The sequence below is a fragment of the Crocodylus porosus genome, unplaced genomic scaffold, assembly GCF_001723895.1.
Source record: "Crocodylus porosus isolate Cpor-Errol unplaced genomic scaffold, CroPor_comp1, whole genome shotgun sequence".
NCBI lineage: Eukaryota > Metazoa > Chordata > Crocodylia > Crocodylidae > Crocodylus > Crocodylus porosus.
Window position 1 is genome coordinate 3,310,089 of NW_017728927.1, and position 19,867 is coordinate 3,329,955.

Here is a 19,867-nt window from a genome sequence, read left to right on the forward strand (position 1 = left end):
TAATCTATATATGTTAATTATATATACAATAAAAATTACTCTTTAATAAGACTGATTTTTTCCTCAGTCTTCAGTAAGTCAAAAAATTAATGACATCCAAAAGGCAAAGAGTATCCAGGTAACAACCCTTTGGCACTTCAGTGGAGAACCCCTCCCAATAAGCAGGAAGAGAGCCAAGTTCAAAGAGGGGAGAGAAACCAGCCAGTCACAGGATGCCAACCTAGCACTCAGATACTGCAGTGCCCATTAAACTGTAAAGCTTGGCATCTGGGGCCTTCATTTGCCAAATGTGCCCTATAAGTGGTCTCAGACATTGGCTCAGACATAGAAATTTACAGAGGAAGAAGATGAGGGGTTGAATGTTTAGCACTGCAGTCAACAAGAGGATGTACTGCCAAGGACATGAGTGCTTTGCATGGTGCTGCTATTTTCACAGTGTGCTTTATCAATTAATCTTTTATCTGTATGTGCCATAAAAGAGACCCAAATTTCCGGATGGCATCTGACTTGGGGTTCATCAAACTTCTGGTGCCGAGGCTTAGTTTCCCAGAGGGACCAAACACCCACAAAGACTAGTGACAGACACTACACATAAACTGGTTTAAACCTGTAACAGAACAGACATTCAGGGCACATAAACCAGTCTGAAAATGGCCAAAACTGGTTTGATTTAAACCTGCGTTGAATGTAGTATCAGACTTAACTGATTTGGCTCAAACCAGTTTATGCAATGTCTGTCCCAGATCCCTTGCTGGTTCAAATCAGACTCTTCCAGCATCCTGGCATGCTCTCTGGGCTAGGAGGAGCTCTGCTCTCTGCTCCAGTGAGGTGGGCTGGCCCCTCCGCTCTGCTTTCTAGCTAGAGCAGGAGCAGGCAAGCCAGCGCCTGGACGTACCCATGGCCTGAGGCAAATTTCTCCCTCCATCACCTCTTGCCCCTCTCCACTGGCAAGCCCTGAGGACTGCAGCTGCTGTTTGCCAGCCCCATCCACACCTCTATGGCTTGTCTACAGCTAGGCAGGGGCAAAGTTAATTCCTCCCTCTGTCCCCTATCACCCCCAAAACCTGTAGGGGTTTGGCTGCAGCCTCTGCAGCTTGGGAGAGGATTAATTCCTGGATGGGGGAGGAAAGAGGGGAGGGTGTGGGGAAGAGGCTAGCTAGTTCCCTGTGTGCAGATCCAAGTCCTGCACTTGTGAGCCCAGAGCAAAGATCGGCAGGACCAGACTGAGAAGAGAGAAGTGTTGGCAAAGACCTGACAACCATCACACATGCTGGAGATGTAGTTAAGGGAAGCTGCAGACAGGTTCACCAAAGAATTCAAAGAGCTATACACCTAAACAAAGCCTTTCAGAATGCCTGGGTGTAAGGATTAGTAACATTAAATCATATCTTTCTGGTTTACATTTTAAGTTAGACTAAGTTATGTATACTGTGTTTTACTGGGCTGCATCTTAGGTTAGGAGAAGATTTTTGGTAATTCCCTACTGTATGCTTTGCACATTGCTGTGTTCAATACATGCTTGCTTTCGAGAAAGGACTTTTTCCCCTTCCCCACACCTCAGTCTTGCAGCAGCTGCCCTCCTCCTTCCCCCCTTCCCCCCCAGCTGGTGGCTGGCATCCCGTGTGTTGTGCTAGCTCAGGCTGTTGCCTGGCCATGCCCCCCCTGCTCCAGCAGGGAGAGGCGAGAGCCTTGGAGGGTGTCTCTCTTCGGTCCCCTTTGGCAGTGGCTGACAGGCGTTCTCTAGCTGGCTGCAGACATATGGCTGCACCTCCTGGTTTAACAAAGAATGTCTGTCCAGTTATTAATCAGTTTAAGTTACTCAATTTAAGTTGCATCTGCAAAAAGTGAATCGATTCAGGCTTGTGCTTTTTGAATGTTTGTCCCTAGTCAAAGTCAGAGGGTGATGTGGATGCCAGGCTCTTTGGAAGATAAAAGAATGTCTTAGAGTAGGTGTTTGCAATGTTTTCCAGTCAAAGGAGGCCTGGCACTAGGAGCCAACCACTGCTGCTTCTCTCCACTGCTGTGAAGCACCCCACTGTCATTCAGTGTGGCACAGGGTGGCCAAAGACCCTGGCTGCTAAAACCCCTGCTCCCTGGGCCAGATTCAATGGCTTTGTGGGTGGGATGCAGCTCACAGACCATAGGTTGCCATGCTTTGCTTTACAGCCAGGGATGTAGACAGAGAAAAAGAGAAGGAAATCAAACCTTGGCTGTATCTGGAAGGGATGTACCTTTCACCTTTGAAAATTTATGAAGTTGGAGAATTATTATTTCAACACCTGATGCAAACACAAACTGGTAAAGCCACAATCATTTTAATGCTTTCCCCAACCCCTTATGAATAGCATGTGGGAAAATAAGAATTTCAAGCTGTCAAATACTTCTTTGTTTGCCTCAGCAGATTAGGAGATATCGGCCCAGTAGAGAATCTTAAAAAAACCAACAACTAATGTGCCTGGTTGTTGAAGGGAAGGGGAGGGCAGAAAGGGGAGAAGGAAGCAGGCTACACAGAGGTTTAAGAAAGAAGCATATTTGAAATTATAAGAGAATGCAGATTTCAGACAAAAATACAGAGATATAGTTCTTTTTGGACATAAAAAATAGCTTTCCTGTGAAGCATTAGAAATGGACTGACGTCTGGCTTGCCTGATAAAGACAGTCTGAGCGAATAAACTGCAGACAATGTCAGCTACAATACTGAGATTAAAAAAACCTGAGACACTGGCATCTAAACAGATGTTGTACTGGAATGGACTGACTACCAGCTCTGCACTCCCATCCAGATTCAGTGAGATTACTTATTACTTAGTCATTTAAAGGAGGATGTTCTAAAGTCTGCTCTGAAGAAACCAAATCATTGCCTTGCATTTGATCCCTTACTCCAGTGGCAGGGTGCGATTCTTAGAGAAACATCCCGTTTGAAGGCAATGTTCAAGTCAGGAGGCCAAATGCAGCTCTGCTATATTAATATACATTTATATTAGGCCTAGTTTCTAGCAGTGGTTTAAGTGTTTGCATGGAGTTGGGTGTACCAGAACCAATAGCAACAGAAAGAGCTAAGTCATGATAGGAAAAGAGAGGGGGAAAATGGCTGAAAGTAACAGAGGGTGAGGAGGAAAGCTATGTATTGTCCAATGAGATTATTCCTCTTGTACAAGGGAACATTACATTTAATTGTATATCGAAAATAGTTATATGGCTCGCCACCCCTTGCCATAGTAACAAAGCACCTTGCAAGTCCCCTGTGTGATAGGGTAGCTTTACATTTTACAGATGAGAAACCGAGGCATATAGAAACGAAGAGAACAGACATACAGTTAATTTACCACAGGGTCAAGAAAAAGAGGCTGGGTTTTACTGCTTGTCAGCTGCTCTGCATCAACTGCTTGTGTGTACATTTTTACCCAGTGATAAGAGAAGGCACAGGGACAGCTGACGGGCAATACAGTCTCTCCTCCTTTCCCCCATGCTAAATTGATTGCTGATGCCCCATCAGGTGACTCAGGAAGTTGGTGGTAGAGTGCAGAACTGAACTTAGCCATTTGAGTCCCAGGCTAGTACCCTTACCACTGACAACCCTTTCCCTAATGCTGTGAGCCAGAGATTCAAAAGCAAGAGATGTAAATGCTTCCAAATGGTGCTGAAATAATATCCAATGGCACTCATGCCTCAGTTACACCATTAAGTTGTTCTTCAATACTACAGATATATAAAGCTTCTGCAATCCCCAAGTGATTACAGACCGCTAAAACATAATACATGTATTCCTTAGTATTCCTCATTCAACACTGTGAGCAACTTTAGGCCATTCACAAAGGGCACAGCTGTGACTGGCAAATAAGTGGTTATTTGCATCCTGTTCCCCAGTATAACTGCTTGGGTAAAGATAATGAGGCATAGTGGGAGACTGCAGGTCTTCAGTGGAGGCTCTAAGCAGACTCTTGCAGACAAGAGGAGCCTGGACTGGAATAAGAGCTTCACATCTATTGACTGCAGGAATAATGGCCTTCAAGAGCATGCTTATTTCATTTTCTCTCTTCAGTCAAGTAGTTTAGATTTCTTAATAAAAAATGTCTAATGTCCTCCTCCATCTCCTACCAGGGTAATGAAAGTGCACAGCAAAACTCCAAACACTCTTTGCAGGCAACAGTTCTGAAAGATCTTTCACTATGGGTATATAATGTACACTATGGGTGTATAATGGTACTGGGGAAGCTTACACACACTGACCTCTAGTCATCCCTACCTCATTACCCTGCATGGCTACTTCCCGTGATCTTATGTTCTGTTCCCAGTGATATTCTGCCTTCCCAGCCACATACCTCACCTTCTTTGCGGTACTTCATCCAGCTCTTTGCCTGGTTTTCCAGACTGCTCATCAGTCTCTTACAAGATCCCCTATGGACCTTAGAATGGAGACACCCCAAAACTGGTCCTATTCCTCTCAAGTCTCTCTCCACATAGTATGAAAGGTCATTTATAGCCAGTTTTCCAACTTTCCTTGCTGTGAAAACTATGACTCATTAGCAATAAGAAGCAACTACTGGTGTCAGAATTTCTTGTTTCTAGACCAAAGAATGGGGCCTCAAACATTAAAAGGATTCACACTCTTATGATAGGCCTGATTTGTTTTTTTAATTTCCTTTTTAACTAGGACCTGTTATTTTTTGTGCTTTAAGTGCTGCATTCAGAACATCCTGAAGACCTAAGAGCCTTCAGGAAAGCAAGATGTAGAGCTTGTGTTTATTTATTGATTTAATTTGCTTGCTTAAAACCTACGACTCACTTTCACTCATTTGGAAAGGTCCTATCAGTTTGTAAAAGGCCCAGGTGAAATCTAAGCATATTGAGGTTGGCCTAATACATGAGCAAAAATCATTTTAGATGTAGTTTACAAGAGAGGAGGGTCATTGCTGTGCAGCAAGGCATGAATATGGCCCAATGGCGGAAATTAAGAAACTATTATTCACTTTGACTGTTCTGTTACCTGAAATATGACTCAAAAGGATGATGCACTGCTTCCCTAATGGCTAAATTTCATCCTGACTTTCCTTAGGTTATAATTATTTCCATCTGCCAAAAACAAAACTGAAAACCGAAGGCCTCTCCCTTCCCTTCCACCTTGATCTCTGACCCTGACAAACACATTTCTGCTCATTTGCCAGGGGCCTTTTTTATAGGTCAGTATGTTTTGTATAGAGTTCCCAACATGCTGCTTCATCTTGTTGTTCACAGATGAGAAGGATTCTAAATAATGACTTTTCCTCAAAGCCATTTTGTTTTGAGTTTCATTTTCTGATCCCCCAGGGGAGTACTACAGAGTCATTCCTGGGGCTTGGTACACCAAGCATATAAAGCATAGTCATATAAATGATTAGATGTGAAAGACTTCCTGGAGGCAGGTGAGTGAATACAGCTTTGTTAGAAATACTGCTATGCTACTCCACCACAGCAAGATCTGAAGCTAGTTTAAACCACTTTCTGCTTTATTGTGGGTAATTAAAACTGTTAACAATCAGCTGGGAGTCTAGTATAGTGAAGCGAGCAAGGGACTGGGAATTTGAACACATGATGACTGTTTACTTGTACATGGGAGAAGCATTTAATTCCTGGGCTTGTTTACAGATTTGTGAAGCAGACTTATCAAGCCTGACACACATTGAAATTAAAGCTGGATAGAAACCAGTTGGAGAGTTGTTACACATTTTCAAGCACTAACCTTCTATCTGGTTGGCTTTTTATAACTGGATAGTCGTATTTATGGTGTCATAATTACTTTACATGTGTAACTCATCCAAATGTATTGAACAATTTACCAGCTAATTCTGTGATAATTACTTTGCGTGTGGGGCTGGTCTTATTTTGCATGTGTGACTGGTCTAAATTTATTGTGCAATTAACCAATTAACTGCGTAGACTACATAAAGTATAGCGGGGCATTAGTTTAAGGTATGTTGTGAAGATTTATTATAAGTGCTGTTTGACCCTTGGATGAAATTTGCTATATACCAATATACTTAGTAATTTAAACAACCTTCTCAAATTTCTCTATTCAACAGAACTGCTTGATAACGCCAGGCCTCACCCACTGACAAGAAAGTAAGCAGAACTGTACATGGAAACAAGAGCCGTATATGAAAGAGCAATAAAGCAGACCATCCATTGTCGAATATTCAGAGCAAGGTTCCATCCTTTTGCCCCCTCCAGAAATTACTGCACCAGACTGAACCAAATCCCAGAACAGAATCTATCTATATCCTAATTACCTACAGAAATGGAGATCTGGTTTTGATGTTTAAGGTACAGCAACATATTCCTACACTGAAGAACAGACTGATGCTTAGTTTCTTTATTATTAACAGAGTCTACTAGCTCCAAATGCAACCAGCAGCATACACACCTAATTTTTTTAAAGATTTTTTGGGGGGCCTTGACTGCTCACAATCTAAAATAGTGAAACCTGCACTCCAGACAACTGCCAGTAAGCAATTCTTTCTTCTAACCACTCTAAAACCTTCTAGGAATAATTAGTTGACCTTTCTTCATGACCAAGATCAAGCAATTAGATTTAGCTAATTCCTTTGGTGGTTAAGACTATATTTTACTGTGAATTATTAATATTTATCTGTTACATGACTTTTATGCTTTACACCAGCATTGTGCCCAGATAAGCACAGACACAGCATTCACTGTTAAATAATCTCACTAAACTTCTTAACTTAACTGGTTATAACAATTCACCTGTCACTTTATCCAAAGACTCCTGCAATGTACATTAAACATTCAACACCATTAGGTACTCAACTGTAGTTCATCTTGTTGGGAGTGAAATTTCAGTCCCTAAACATAAGGGTGACTGCCTGACACTGTCAGAGACAATAAATAATGGAAATAAGTATCCATGTAAAATAAGAGGTTAAAGGCATCAAGAGTTTTCCCATGGGATTCTGTCAAAAGAGAAAGTCATGTTAAGATGCTAGCAGTAGATATTGGAATATGGATGTTGACTTATTTTTCTTTTTAGCGAATGCAGTGCTTGTGAAAGGAGCCATCTTGATATCCATAAGGACTCGCATCCTCTCTACTCACACAAAATCACTATCAGGATGAGAGGAAGTAACAGATTCCCCTCGCCTGTGCACCCTTACCTGAAAGGACCACTTCCAGGAATAAGCTAAGGTCAGGTAATCCCTGAAACTTGTCTTAGGGTTGTTAACTAGGATTCCAGATGTGCCATTGGACAGTGCAGACAAGAGCTGGACAGCCTACCATTTTAATTCCTCATAGGCCTCAAAGAGCCCATTACCTAGTAACTAAGGAATGCATGCTGCTTTTCAATTTGATTGAATGCTCCTAGTGCCGAGCTGTACTTATTATTGTTTATTTGTATGCAGTAGCATCGAGGAACACATCATGGACTCCATCATGCTAGGCACTGTACCTATTTGTGTACAACATAAGCATCACTGTCTGAGAAAAGGTTAATAGGAGCATTTGACTCACCTTCTCTACCTCAGGCACTATTTTATGTACGTCCATAATATTCCTTGAACATCCCCCTTACATTCTACATTGATACGGCATCTTCTTAAGCTTCTCAGTTGTATTTGGTGAGGATTTTTGTGATACCTTATACTGGATATCTGTATAGTTGGGAAAGCTGTTTGACAAGCTTTTAGTCATCAAGTCCCCTTCCTCAGGTCAAGTGGAAGGACAATTCCTAAGAATGGGTACTTGATCCCCAAAAGCTTGTCCAGAAGCTCTCCCAATTATACAGTTGGTGTAATAAAAGATTTCACAAAAAGAAACAATAAAAAAAAATCCTGGTCTCTTGCACATTTCCTGGACAATCACAGCTACCACAACCTCCAAGACTACTACATCATTTTTGTTACCCCTTTCCAGATGATTCGCAACCAAAATATAACCTGTGAACATACCAGAATACCCTGTAGATAGATTTGAGCTTTAGTACATAGGAAAGTGTAGAAAAGTGCTGACCCTGCTCCATGGAGCGTGTTTTTCCGTCTCACAAGGTTGTATTAGCCTGTATCTACCAGAAGAGAAGTAGGGGCTTCAGTGTCACAGATGGGATGGCAGATGGTAAGCGAAAGCTTGATGTGGAGCTACTCTAGATAAAAACTATTAATCTACAACAGTCATATGTTCTTATGCAGGGAAACCTAACAAAAACCCTATGCTAAAGTCTAAGCAGCATAAGAAGCGTAAACTGCTTTTTGCACATTATCTGGCAAATCACAGAAAAATGTAAGAGGGGGGAAAATGAGTCCCCATTCTTGCTGTTTCCTGATGTAACACTCAGCTTTCTGTTATCCACAGAAAGGGAATGTCATCCTAAACATCACAAAGCACATTAATTTATAGCAACGCTGCTGTGAAAATGAATTTGACTTGCATATATATTTTTATGGGATACCATTTTATGAGACTGATAGTAGTAACATTATGTATTTAAATATTTTTAATTGTACCTATATCTCACTGTCATCGAAGTAACAGCATTAAAGTGTTGTGGGGTTTTTTGATTTTGGGGTTTTTTTTGAAGTGCAGCCACTTAGATGAGAGAAATTTGTGCATACACTTCTGAGAGGAGAGTACATTGCAAGAGAGCAGAAGTATGATCTTTACACCAGTGTCCTACAACACAGTGTCAGCTTGTGGTTTTGAAATGTACAGCAAAGGAGGAGTGTGATTTCAGAGACCTGTGACTGCTATGAAGAAAAAAAAAGGGTTGTAATTTCTTCAGTCAAATGGCAGCTACTTAGGGCTTTTGTTATTGAAAAAAAGGGCACTATGTTGCATTATTACACATCTATAAATACAGAGTTGACCCCAGTCTCTTTGGTGTATAATGGGGAAAAAAAAGATGGTCATGCTTATAAACTATCATCAAATCTGGCCTTTTGGTTTAAAATCACCTACTGGGCATTAAGGGCACCTGAAAATTTTACAGTCTTTGGTTCCAATCCTATAGGTAGCCTGGTTATGCTCAAAAGATCCGGTTAGTTATACTCTGCCTTCAGTATTCAAATTCTCTTTACCCATTTCTTTGCAAGTTCCTAGAAACCAACAACTTGCTTAAGCATCTTTGGCCCACAATTCTCACCATTGATCCTCCCCTTTGGTATACCATGTCTTCCATTAAATAACTCTTAGCATCAGCACGGTATTCTTTGCCGTACCAATGGGGTTTTTTACTAAGAATTGACAATAAATCTTTACATGCAAGCAAATAAGGGAAGAGAATAAATGATTATCTCCAATTTACAGCTGAGGAGGGAGAGAGAAAACTGTTAAATGACTTCCCTAAGACCAAAGGCTGAGGCTAAATCCGATTCAACATTAAAAACCAGGAGTCCCTAATTCAACTTCCTGCATTCAGACCATGATGTCATCTCCAAAGTTTATACACTTTCCAGTAATCTTTTTGGACGGTACTTATGTCTCCTAACATGCCTGAATTTCAGAGGTAAGAAATGCCTTTAGGGCCACATCCTGAAGTCAAGTTTCAGGGTCTTTTCCCCCCAGATTAAAGCTTCTATTGACATATGTGAGAGTTGTTGATTGACTAAAAACTTCAGGCCTATAATCTGAAAAGCGTGATATAAATGCTGGTGATGAAAGGCTGTGATAGTATCTCCAATCCAATTTCAATTCCAATTGTTCCATTATCATTTAGAGCACATCATGTCATAATTATTCATCTGAAGCATTTCCCAAGAAAGCCACATCCCCTTTCTTATTTCTTCTCAACACAAAATGGAGTAAAAGTTGAAAGGAGAATTTCCTCTCTTCCTCCTCTTGACAATTTTTCAGGCTAAAAATAACCATTTAAGGACATTTGGGTTTTCTATGGCATATCTGCTTTTGCACAATGTAGTAAACCTCTCTGAATGCAGCTGTAGGGCAAAAGTTATGTAAATCCAGAGAGAATATAGTTTCACTTAAAATCACAAGCCCTGTCATGTGGTGATGCGTGAAGTTCTATGCCTGATGCCATCTGAATAAAGTTATTCAGGCAGCGGCTGGTGCTGAAGATATAATTGACTCCTAGCAACTTATTTGTCACTTCTGCTATCATTATTCTCTGCAGAAAAAAACACCAAAAAAGAAGTCTGAGAACATTTCTTTCATGGAATCTATATTTGCATCTTCAATATTTCTCCAAACTTGAAGTCAAGCTGTAGCAAAACTGTTCATCAGAGTTCTGTCAAGCCTGAGGTTTCCCGCTGGGCTGTAATACTCACTGCTACATTACTCATCCCACTCTGGGGCCATTCCAGACATTGTTCTGGAAATGATACAATTCAACACAGTTGCCCCAGCTTCTTCAGGAGAGGGGTCAAGAGGGATCTGATCTACCTAGCTGCAGGAAGCCCTCAGTGGGCAGACAGTGTGGATTCACCTGCTTTTGCCTCCCTAGGACAATTCTGGATGTTTTCCTTACAAAATGGGGAATTATTACAGTGCAAACAACTCGCTAGAAGAAGCTTCTTGTTGTGGACTGGAAGAAACTGGTTTCCCCAGTTCAACATTACTCTGCTCCGCCATCACAGTTACAGGAACTTTGGCCTGTGTATCATTTAAAACCAATTCCTCTGCAATGGAAAAATATACATTTCAAAAGCAGTCACCATACCTGATTGGGTAGTCGGCAGCACTAAGGTTAATGAAGAAATCCCATGGCCAGTCATTCATCTCCATTAAATCCCTCATACTCTGTAGGTAGGTGGACAGAAGACTTGCTCCTCCCCAGATAGTTGCCATTCGCCAAGAAGTGACTCTCACATTCGGGTACTGGCTAGCAAACTGGAGCACTTGTCGGTATAAGTAATTGGATCGCTTTACAGGAGAAGAAAGTAACACATTCAACAGTCTATAAGACAAACTGTCCCTCCCTTATGTTCACTAAGCAGCTCAACTTCCTGAACATCAACTCCGTTCCAACCAACTGAAGGCAGACTGAAGTCAGTGTAAGGATAAGTAAAACTATTTTAAATACACAAGTAACTCTAAATGGGATCCGGGATTTAGTAACTGATCTAGCAAATGCATTCCCAGCTAAATGAAGTAGTTGTTAGCACCTTTCTCTCAAGCCTTGCTAATGAGCTTGTCCCTTCATTCACTGCAAGCTACGTTGAGAGTGTCAAGAGTCCTTTTTTCTTTACTTTTTTTATTACAAGTTTTACTAATGCCACCTAGCTCTTGTCTATTGCTTTTCATCAGAAGGCTTTCCTTATTTCCTTACCTCCATTTAACAGATGGGAAGTGAGATACAGGGAGGTAAAGTAACTTTAACCAAGTCTCCCGCTTCAGTGCTTTATCTACTAGCTCACAGTGATGCTGTCTGAGGATCGCTGATGCCACCTTACATGTACATCAGAGCCTATCACAGCTTATCAGTTATTGCTACAAAACAGAGACACAGACACACATGGACCGACACCACAGACACACAACAAAAAATGAAGGCAGTCACAGAAGGGATGATAACAAAATAGTCAGGCTCAAAACATCACAGGTCAAAAAAACAAAACGCGGCACAAACTACAGCATGCAGCAGAGATAAAGAGAGATGATGGAGAAGGTGACGAGGATGGGTAGATTGACAGATGGAAAGACAGGCAATTTATAACCAGTGATATATTACCTTGTCAACATGAATGTAATAAAAATGGTCTTTATGGTAAATAGCCTTAAACATGCGTTGGAGCTGCCGGGAAGCTCTGCCATGAACAACCAAGACAAATGCGATCCTGACTGGGTTGGCTGGCATGTATTCTATGGAGTCCTCATCCCATTGTACATTGTTGTTGACTTTTCCTGTTTGAAAACAAAACATAGTAAGGACATCTCTGAGTATATCTGCAGAGTGGGGATATGAAGAGCAGTGTGTATTAAATGTAAGCTCTTTCTTTTTCTTTTTTTTTTTACAACTTCTTTTAAACATTTGTAATGGGAACTGAGAACTCATAAGAGGTGCCAGTCTGAGTGTCTCAGAGACTGAATTCTACTCTTTAGCTACCCAATGACAGAGCACAAGCAGCAGCACAAGCTCCCCCATACTGCCCCGCTGAGGTGCCTCAACCCAGACCAGGACGAAGAATACCATGGAGAAGAACTCAAACTTTCTGACCCTTAATTGCACTGAATGAAGCTCTGCTAACTTCAGCCAAGTGGCATGAATTCATCTCAGCTGGGATATCGTTTCTCTTTTGCTGGGTACTTAGGGGGAAAAAAATCCCACAGCGGTAAGAGGGAAAAGCTCTAGGGGTATTGGTTATATCTGAAATACTGTTTATTCTCTGATCCTAGAAATCGAAGTTGAGCACAAGTGCGAATAAGTTAAGATGATCTCCTAAACTAATGGGTCAGAGCCTTATTTTGTGTAAATCAGCATTGTTCCATGGATGTCAGCAGAGTTCCTGCGAGTCTGCACTAAATGAGGTTTTGCCTTTATTATGTCCCTAAAATATCTGAAATCTCAAATAACTGTGGCATGTGCAGAGTGATGCTGTCTTCTCTAATGGCAGGTTTACTTACAAAGTTGAAAGGGTGATGTGCAAAAATTAAAAACAAGTGGTGAGGGGCACTTGCATTGACCTTGTTTTCAATGCAAAGGATCCTGACAAGTTTCTTAATTTCACAATTTTTTTTCCTCCCCTCTCCTTTTTACACTAGAATTCGCAGTCTTGTCACCCCTGTTTTCGTCAGGAAAGCTCTATGAACTACTAGTAGAATTCTGGCAAGAGTAGTCAGGAATTGAAGACTTGGAGGCTTCAATAAAAATGTACATATGCAAACTTTCCCCTTTTGTCTGGCACAGTTTGCCTTTTATGACAAAGCACTATCATGACTTCGAAGTGCTGTGGCCCCACAAACAAAAATGTCCAGCTTTTCTAGGTCCCTAACTGCCATTTTGACTGATTTTGAATGATGATGCTAATACAGTACAGAGACTTTGTATTTACTCAGAATCTTTCCTCCAAAGACTTGAAAGTGCTTGATGTTCAGAGCATGCACACCAACTCTATACAATCCAGACTGGAACAGCTGCCAGGCAGGGACTTTTTGTAACTACCAAAAGGAACATGGGTTATGGCTCATTTTAAGATCTGCCCTCTAACTCCTTCTGGTTATGGCAGTGGGTGAAAGGGCATCCCCAGCCAGGAGCCGAATGAACTGGTGCAGGGCAGCCAACTCAACTCTTGGCACTAGGGGTGGGGAGGTATTCATAACTAGTTGTGCTCTGGTTGTCCTTTCTCTCCCTCTCTGAAGACCAACTACTGCCATCACCACACCTGCAGGATTAGTGTAGAAATGGATTTTATGATATGAATAGTGATAGCCATGGTCTTTTATGTGGAGTTAGGAAGGATGTTTTCCCTTACCACCTAACTGCCTGGGGTAGGAGAGTTGTTTCTGGCCTCTCCCACAGAATTTCAGGGCCCAGGGAGGCAGGTAAGGGGGTATATACAAATGGTTGCAAATTAGAAGCAGGTGTCCAGGGCAAATAACATAAGGCAATCAGGTTTTCCCTCAACCCAGTACTGAAGATGGACTTCAGGGAAGCAACCTGGAGGAAAAGGGAGTGTTGTGACTCTTACCATCTAACACAGCTGGAGAAATCCCCCCTCTGTCAGCACCACTTTAGCCTCTCTACAACAGAAAGTAGTACCTCTTAGCCCTCGTATGAAGGAGACGTGATGGGGGTCCCGGTCACCACCCAAATAATTGGGAATTGATGAAGGGTGGAAAGATAACCTGCACTGCATCACTGATTGTCACAAAATGTTCCCAGACAAGGGGATGATGTTTTGGCTTAAGTACACTACATCCCCAGGCTCTTGTTTCACTTTTACGGCACGGTCATGTTTTCAGGCTAACCTCAGTGGCTTCCTGAGAGGCTGTCCACCTGGTACTATCAGTGTTCACAATTTGCTGAAGGCACAAAAATGTGGGTGCAATTATACATAGGTCTAAAAGTACACCCATTAAAGAAGGCCAGTACCAAAATCCTGAGCACAGGTGTCAACCTTAATTTAAAAGGAACTTCATCAACACAAAAGTTGCACTTTGGTCTGATGATAATAGAGGAAGACAAACCTAAAAGACTAACTGAAGTACTGAATAGGAGAGACACAGCAGAAACTTTGGTTTCCTCTCCCCCTCCTCCTCAAGCTTGCTTATTAGCTATGTTAGAGACTTAAAAACAAGCAAGCAAGCAAACCCTCTCCCCACTCTTTAAAAACCCACTTTGCTCTCTGGCACTTATCAAATACAAAATCCCCCAGTCTATTAATATGAATTTACATCCTTCTTTTCCGGTTTCTCCCAAAGAAGTCTTCTCATGTCTTATTTTCAATCTATGTAATTGTTTGTATTTTTTTATTCCTCCCCTCCCTTCTGTTCTTTTCTCCTAACCTTTAGGTACAAAATTTCATAGTCCCATTTTCCACCTGCAGATGATTATGCCTTCTTTATTCTAATCCTTCTGTTGACTGCCTTAAATATCAGAAGACTAAGTATGTTATGTTTTTTTCCATATGTCAAAATACCAGCTACTTCTGTTGTATTCTATTATCTGTCTATTTTTAGCCTGTGGTTGATTAGCACCTTCTATTTAGCAGTCTGCCCACTGATACAAAACCGGTTTGGTTTGCAAATAAGATAAAATTGGCAGGAAACATGCAACTGAATATTTTTGTCTGTTTATAAAACTCTAAAGATACAGTCAGTAGGACTTGCAGATTAGGTGTTAAATGGCAACACTGTATAAACGATACCAGTATTAAAATGGGCCTGTTACCTCATCACTACTGTATTTACATAAAACCCTTCATCTGAAGGCACATCACGTTAATTTGCATAACATGCCGTCTCTGTCTGAATCACTTTGCCTATCACGTAGAAGCGTGGCCCCTTTTCAGCGTTAGGATGCAAGAGAAACATCGGCTGCTTTTCAGTTACCTGCGCACCATACGGCAGCAATAAAAATCTGAAAGGATTTTAAAGCGGCACTCACATTTTTTAGGTCCTTCAACACTATGATTCTATAACTGCATATTGTATGGCACATTTATTAGACATTACAGAGGATATCAAGGCTCCTGGCCTCCATGCTTCAGTTGAACTAAAAGCAGTTGTCAGCATCAGCTTTCCTTTCTGTCCTGACCATATCTTCCCCTTTTTCTCAGCTCTATTATTGATCTTGCAGTTCAATGGCCTCCTTCACCTGGGATGCAGTAACTTCGTGCCATTTACTGTGCTTCCATTCCCTACTATCCCTACAAGCCATCGGCACTTTTCATTTTTCTGCTTGCCAGCTTATAAGATGGGAAACTCCCTTCTTGAGAGCACGGAGGCAGGAAGGGATCCTGGAGTCATTATTGACTCCAAGATGAACATGGGCCGACAATGCGAGGTCACGGTTGGCAAGGCTAGCCAGACCTTGTCATGCATCCACAGATGCATCTCAAGCAGGGCCAAGGAGGTGATCCTCCCCCTCTATGCAGCACTGGTCAGGCCACAGCTGGAGTACTGCGTCCAGTTCTGGGCACCGCACTTCGGGAGGGATGTGGACAACGTGGAGAGGGTCCAGGGGAGGGCCACCCAAATGATCCGGGGACAACAGGGCAGACCCTACAATGAGAGACTGCGGGACCTGAACCTGTTCAGCCTTCACAAGGGAAGGCTGAGGGGGGACATGGTAACTGTCTATAAACTCACTAGGGGGGACCAGAAGGGTTTGGGGGAGACCTTGTTTCCCCTAGTGCCCCTGGCATAACAAGGAATAACGGCTATGAGTTGTTGGAGAGGAGGTTTAGATTAGACATCCGTAAGAACTACTTCACGGTCAGGGCGGCTAGGATCTGGAACCAACTTCCAAGGGAAGTGGTGCTGGCTCCTACCCTGGGGGTCTTTAAGAGGAGGCTTGATGCCTACCTGGCTGGAGTAATTTGAGCCCAGTTTTTCTCCTGCCCAGGCGGGGGGTTGGACTTGAAGATCTACAAGGTCCCTCCGACCTGACTTCTATGATTCTATGATCTTCTCCCTCTTCACGTCTGAGTACACTGGGCAAGGCTGACACAAAAGATTTTCCATCTTCTTTTGTGTCTCAACTGGTTGCTTCAAACAGCCTTTCAGTTAATGATCTACTGACTCACAGCTAGAAGAAAGGACTATGAGCAAAACAAGCTTTGTGTTAGTCTTCTGCTATCTTCTCCTGGTTTATGTCCATACTGTCTGTGCAGTGCATGCACTTCAGAGGTTCCTGCCATTTCCTCTATTGCACAGTGTTACATATATCTCACTCGATGCAATTCTATTGTCTCACGAGACAGGCAGGTGCCTACTACTACTATATGCAGTAACAGTGGATCCCGCAGTGTAAATGTTACCAGGCATGGGTCAGAAGCATCAAGAGCAACAAGATGTGCAGCGGGGGCAACGCTGCAGTCTCAGAGGTTCTGGGTGTGTCTTGTCCATGAAACTGCAGCACTCCTGGAAAGCGAGGTGGGAGCACTAACTCAGTCAAGGCCCCAGTTCTTTTGATGCTCAAAGCAGTGGCTCTTGCTTTTGAAGGCTTTCACACCATGCTGAGCACAAAGTTCCTACTGGCCCTTCTCTCCAGGGGCATTTCCACACGGATTCAGCAGGGCAAAGATTTTACCAGAAGTGTTATTGCCAATCACTCTTATTTAAAACCATCCTCACTCCCCCCACTAGCTGCTGTAGCAAAATACATTTCCTTAGCATTTGATACTTAAAACAAAAAGCTATACTTTGTACTTAAACCAAGTCCCTAACACAACACAACTTTTTACAATGAAGTTGCTAACTGTAAGATGTTGTTAGGTCTGTTAGCCTAAAATCTAGTACAAGACAGGGTAGATTTGCACCTTACAGACTAACCAAAGTAGATGGACCTAGCACAAACTTATCTCAGCCCACAAAAGCTTGTTAGTCTATAAGGTACAGATCTACCCTCTCTTCTACTTGATTTTAGACTAACATGACTAACTCCTGGTTGGTTCAAGTCCCCCCCACTCAAGGCAGAATCATGCCCTATATAAATTATCTCAGCCAAGCATTTGCCTAACTTGCTCTTAAAAACATCCAGTCAGAGAGATCTGACCCCCTCTTTAATTAATCTGTTTCAGTACCTAACCAGCCTCACAGTTAGACATTTATTTCAAATATCCAACCTAAATTTCCCTTGCTGCAATTTAAGACCATTTTTCTTATCCATTCCCCTGTGAACACAGAACATAGTGTATCACTATCTTTTCTTTAACAACCCTTTATGTATTTGAAGACTTATCTTCAGTCTTCTCTTTTCCAAGCTAAATGGTCCCATTTCCAATCTTTCCTCAAGTGCCATGGTTTCTAGATGTCTAATAATTTCTATTGCTCTCTGGACTCTTTCCAAATGATCCACATCTTTCTCAAATGGTGGTGTCCAAAACAAGACACAGTACTCTAGATTAGGCTTCACCATTGCTTCACGGTGGTAGAATCATTTCTCATGACATGCATGTGACACTCTTGCTAATATATCCTCACGTACCACTGACTTTTTGCAACAGTAGTGCACAGTTGAATCATATTCATTTTGTGATTCACTATAAACCCCCAGGCCTTTTTCTTCAGTACTGCTGGCTAGCCAGTCAGTCATTCCCCACTTTTTATTTGTGCACTTAATTTTTCCATTTTAAGTGCAGTGCTTTGTACTTGTCCTTATTGAATTTCATCTGATTTATTTCAGACCACGGGCTCCATCTACAACACTTACTTTTAGGAGAATACAAGGTTTTGCAGGCTTCACACAAAACATCAACCCTGCTGAAATTTCAAATGGCCTTTATAAACCCCAGAAAAACGCGTACTTCTAATAGAAAGTTTGACTATTAACTACAGCAGCTCTAACATGTGCCAAGAAAACAGGGCTATAATTTCTTGTGTGCAGCACATTATAACTCATCTCCTTTTCTTCTAATCTTTTACCTCAGGTCCTAATTAATGATAATTCAGTCTTCGGTAATGATGGAGAACAATCTGTTGTTCTTTTATAATCCAGACTATTTTGGGGAACCAATTTTGTAAATCAAACACTCAATTTATATGCGTGCATTGGCATTTTATATGTATTCAGTACAGTGTGTCCGTGTAAATATATTTGCTGCCACTGCCTAATTCTGTACTCAGCCAGACTGTGGGTATCGATACCACAGATCAATTGATAGAGGAAGTTAAGAATTACTGCTGTGTAGATCTGCAGGCTATTTACAGTTATTACACCAGTAAATGAAATTAGAAATCCAGCTATTATAGCTGGACTGCTGGCTATAACTATACCAAAGGGAGAGAAATCTGCAACCCTTACTGAATCTCATGTGAATATTCCTGTTGACTACAATGGGACTCCTTCAATGCTACTCAGTGTAAACAATGGTTGTAGAGTTAGCTTTCCAATAACCCCCACATTTCCAATTGCTTATAGCTTACACTAGATTAATCCAGAGGGCTGAAATTTTCCAAGGCTGGAATTTGCTTGTAGACGTTTAGATGGAGTAGAACAAAACTATTTTTTTTCCAAGGGAGATGAGTGGTGTTGTTTTAAGTGCATTTCATCATTAAAAAATGCACTGTTTGAACAGTTCAAGGAAACAAATGGATGAAGGTAAATACTGTTGGCAGAGAAATAGCCCTCCCTGAGAAGTGTGTTGGAGTGTTCTGGTGACAGGTGACAGAATTATGAGGTTTTTCTGGTATGAAAAGTTATCAGAGCTTATCTGAACATTTCCTTTTTCAGGAATAAGCTCTCAAGATCCATTACAATGAGTACTTCAGGCTGCTTGCACTTTGGCAACACAACCAGATTTATCAGTTACTAACTGCAGGGAAATGCCCTGTGTCTCCTGTAGTGTTCTCCAGTTAGGACAACTTCCACAGCCAAGATAATTCCTAAAATACAGACTGTGTTAACCATAGCTGGAAGAAAAATCACAGTTACTTATAGTGCAAATCCTGAGAAAATCTCCCTAACAAAACAATTCCAAGCCTTGGGATAATAATTTTCATCCCTATTTTGGATAATCTGCTTTCCTACCGGGTGGGCCAGCTTGGATAACCTTCTATGGTACATCCCCATGAGCGCATGCATGCATGCATTCACTATGCTACTATTTTACCATGAGGTGGGGTTTGGGTTTTTTTTGATCCTAAAAAAAAACTGCCACCAAAAAAAGCAGGCATGGCAGCAGCACGAGCAGCCAGAAAGGGAACCTGGCTGGCTAGAGCCATACTCTGGCTGCTGACCAGGCTCTGAACACCTGGATTGCCACCACTGCAGTGCTAGGAGGCCCCTAGTTAAGGTTGCTGGGGCTATTTCCCTGGGGGAATTTGCCACACACCAGAGACATAAGCAGGGGCCTGCCTGGGCACAAACAGCAGCACATATATGTGCCGCTAATGTTTGTCCCCTGGGAAATGCATGTTCCCACTTGTGGGGACATACCCCTACGGCCATCGTTTCGAAGGATCCTTTCCAATAGGATTATCAAAGCATTATCTATCTAGCATGGAAGGCAGGATGATTCTTTAAATATGGAATATTACATACAATGAACATTATACTTTCTATATACACTTTGGTACAAAATATGACAAAAATGGTAAAAAAATGGTTGGTAAAATCATAGTATGGCTACCATGTAGAATGTGATATATTTGTGTACCAATAGCCACACAGCCATGTAATCACTGGCACTCCTGAGGACTGGACTTGGGTGATAACAGGAACAAAAGTAATATATTCCTTGAAGGTACTGGGACATGAGTGTAA

The 19,867-nt window shown here is 41.8% G+C and overlaps 1 protein-coding gene across 1 annotated transcript in view; it reads right to left on the minus strand.

Moving 5' to 3' along the window:
* XYLT1 (xylosyltransferase 1) overlaps positions 1–19,867 on the minus strand; it is a gene marked incomplete at its 5' end in the record, with an annotated part of 252,401 nt that overhangs the window by 101,636 nt on the left and 130,898 nt on the right. Inside the window, 2 exons of the mRNA XM_019542112.1 lie at positions 10,661–10,863; positions 11,672–11,844. Of these exons, the coding sequence (XP_019397657.1) occupies positions 10,661–10,863; positions 11,672–11,844 (376 nt within the window). The remainder of the gene's footprint in view (positions 1–10,660; positions 10,864–11,671; positions 11,845–19,867) is intronic.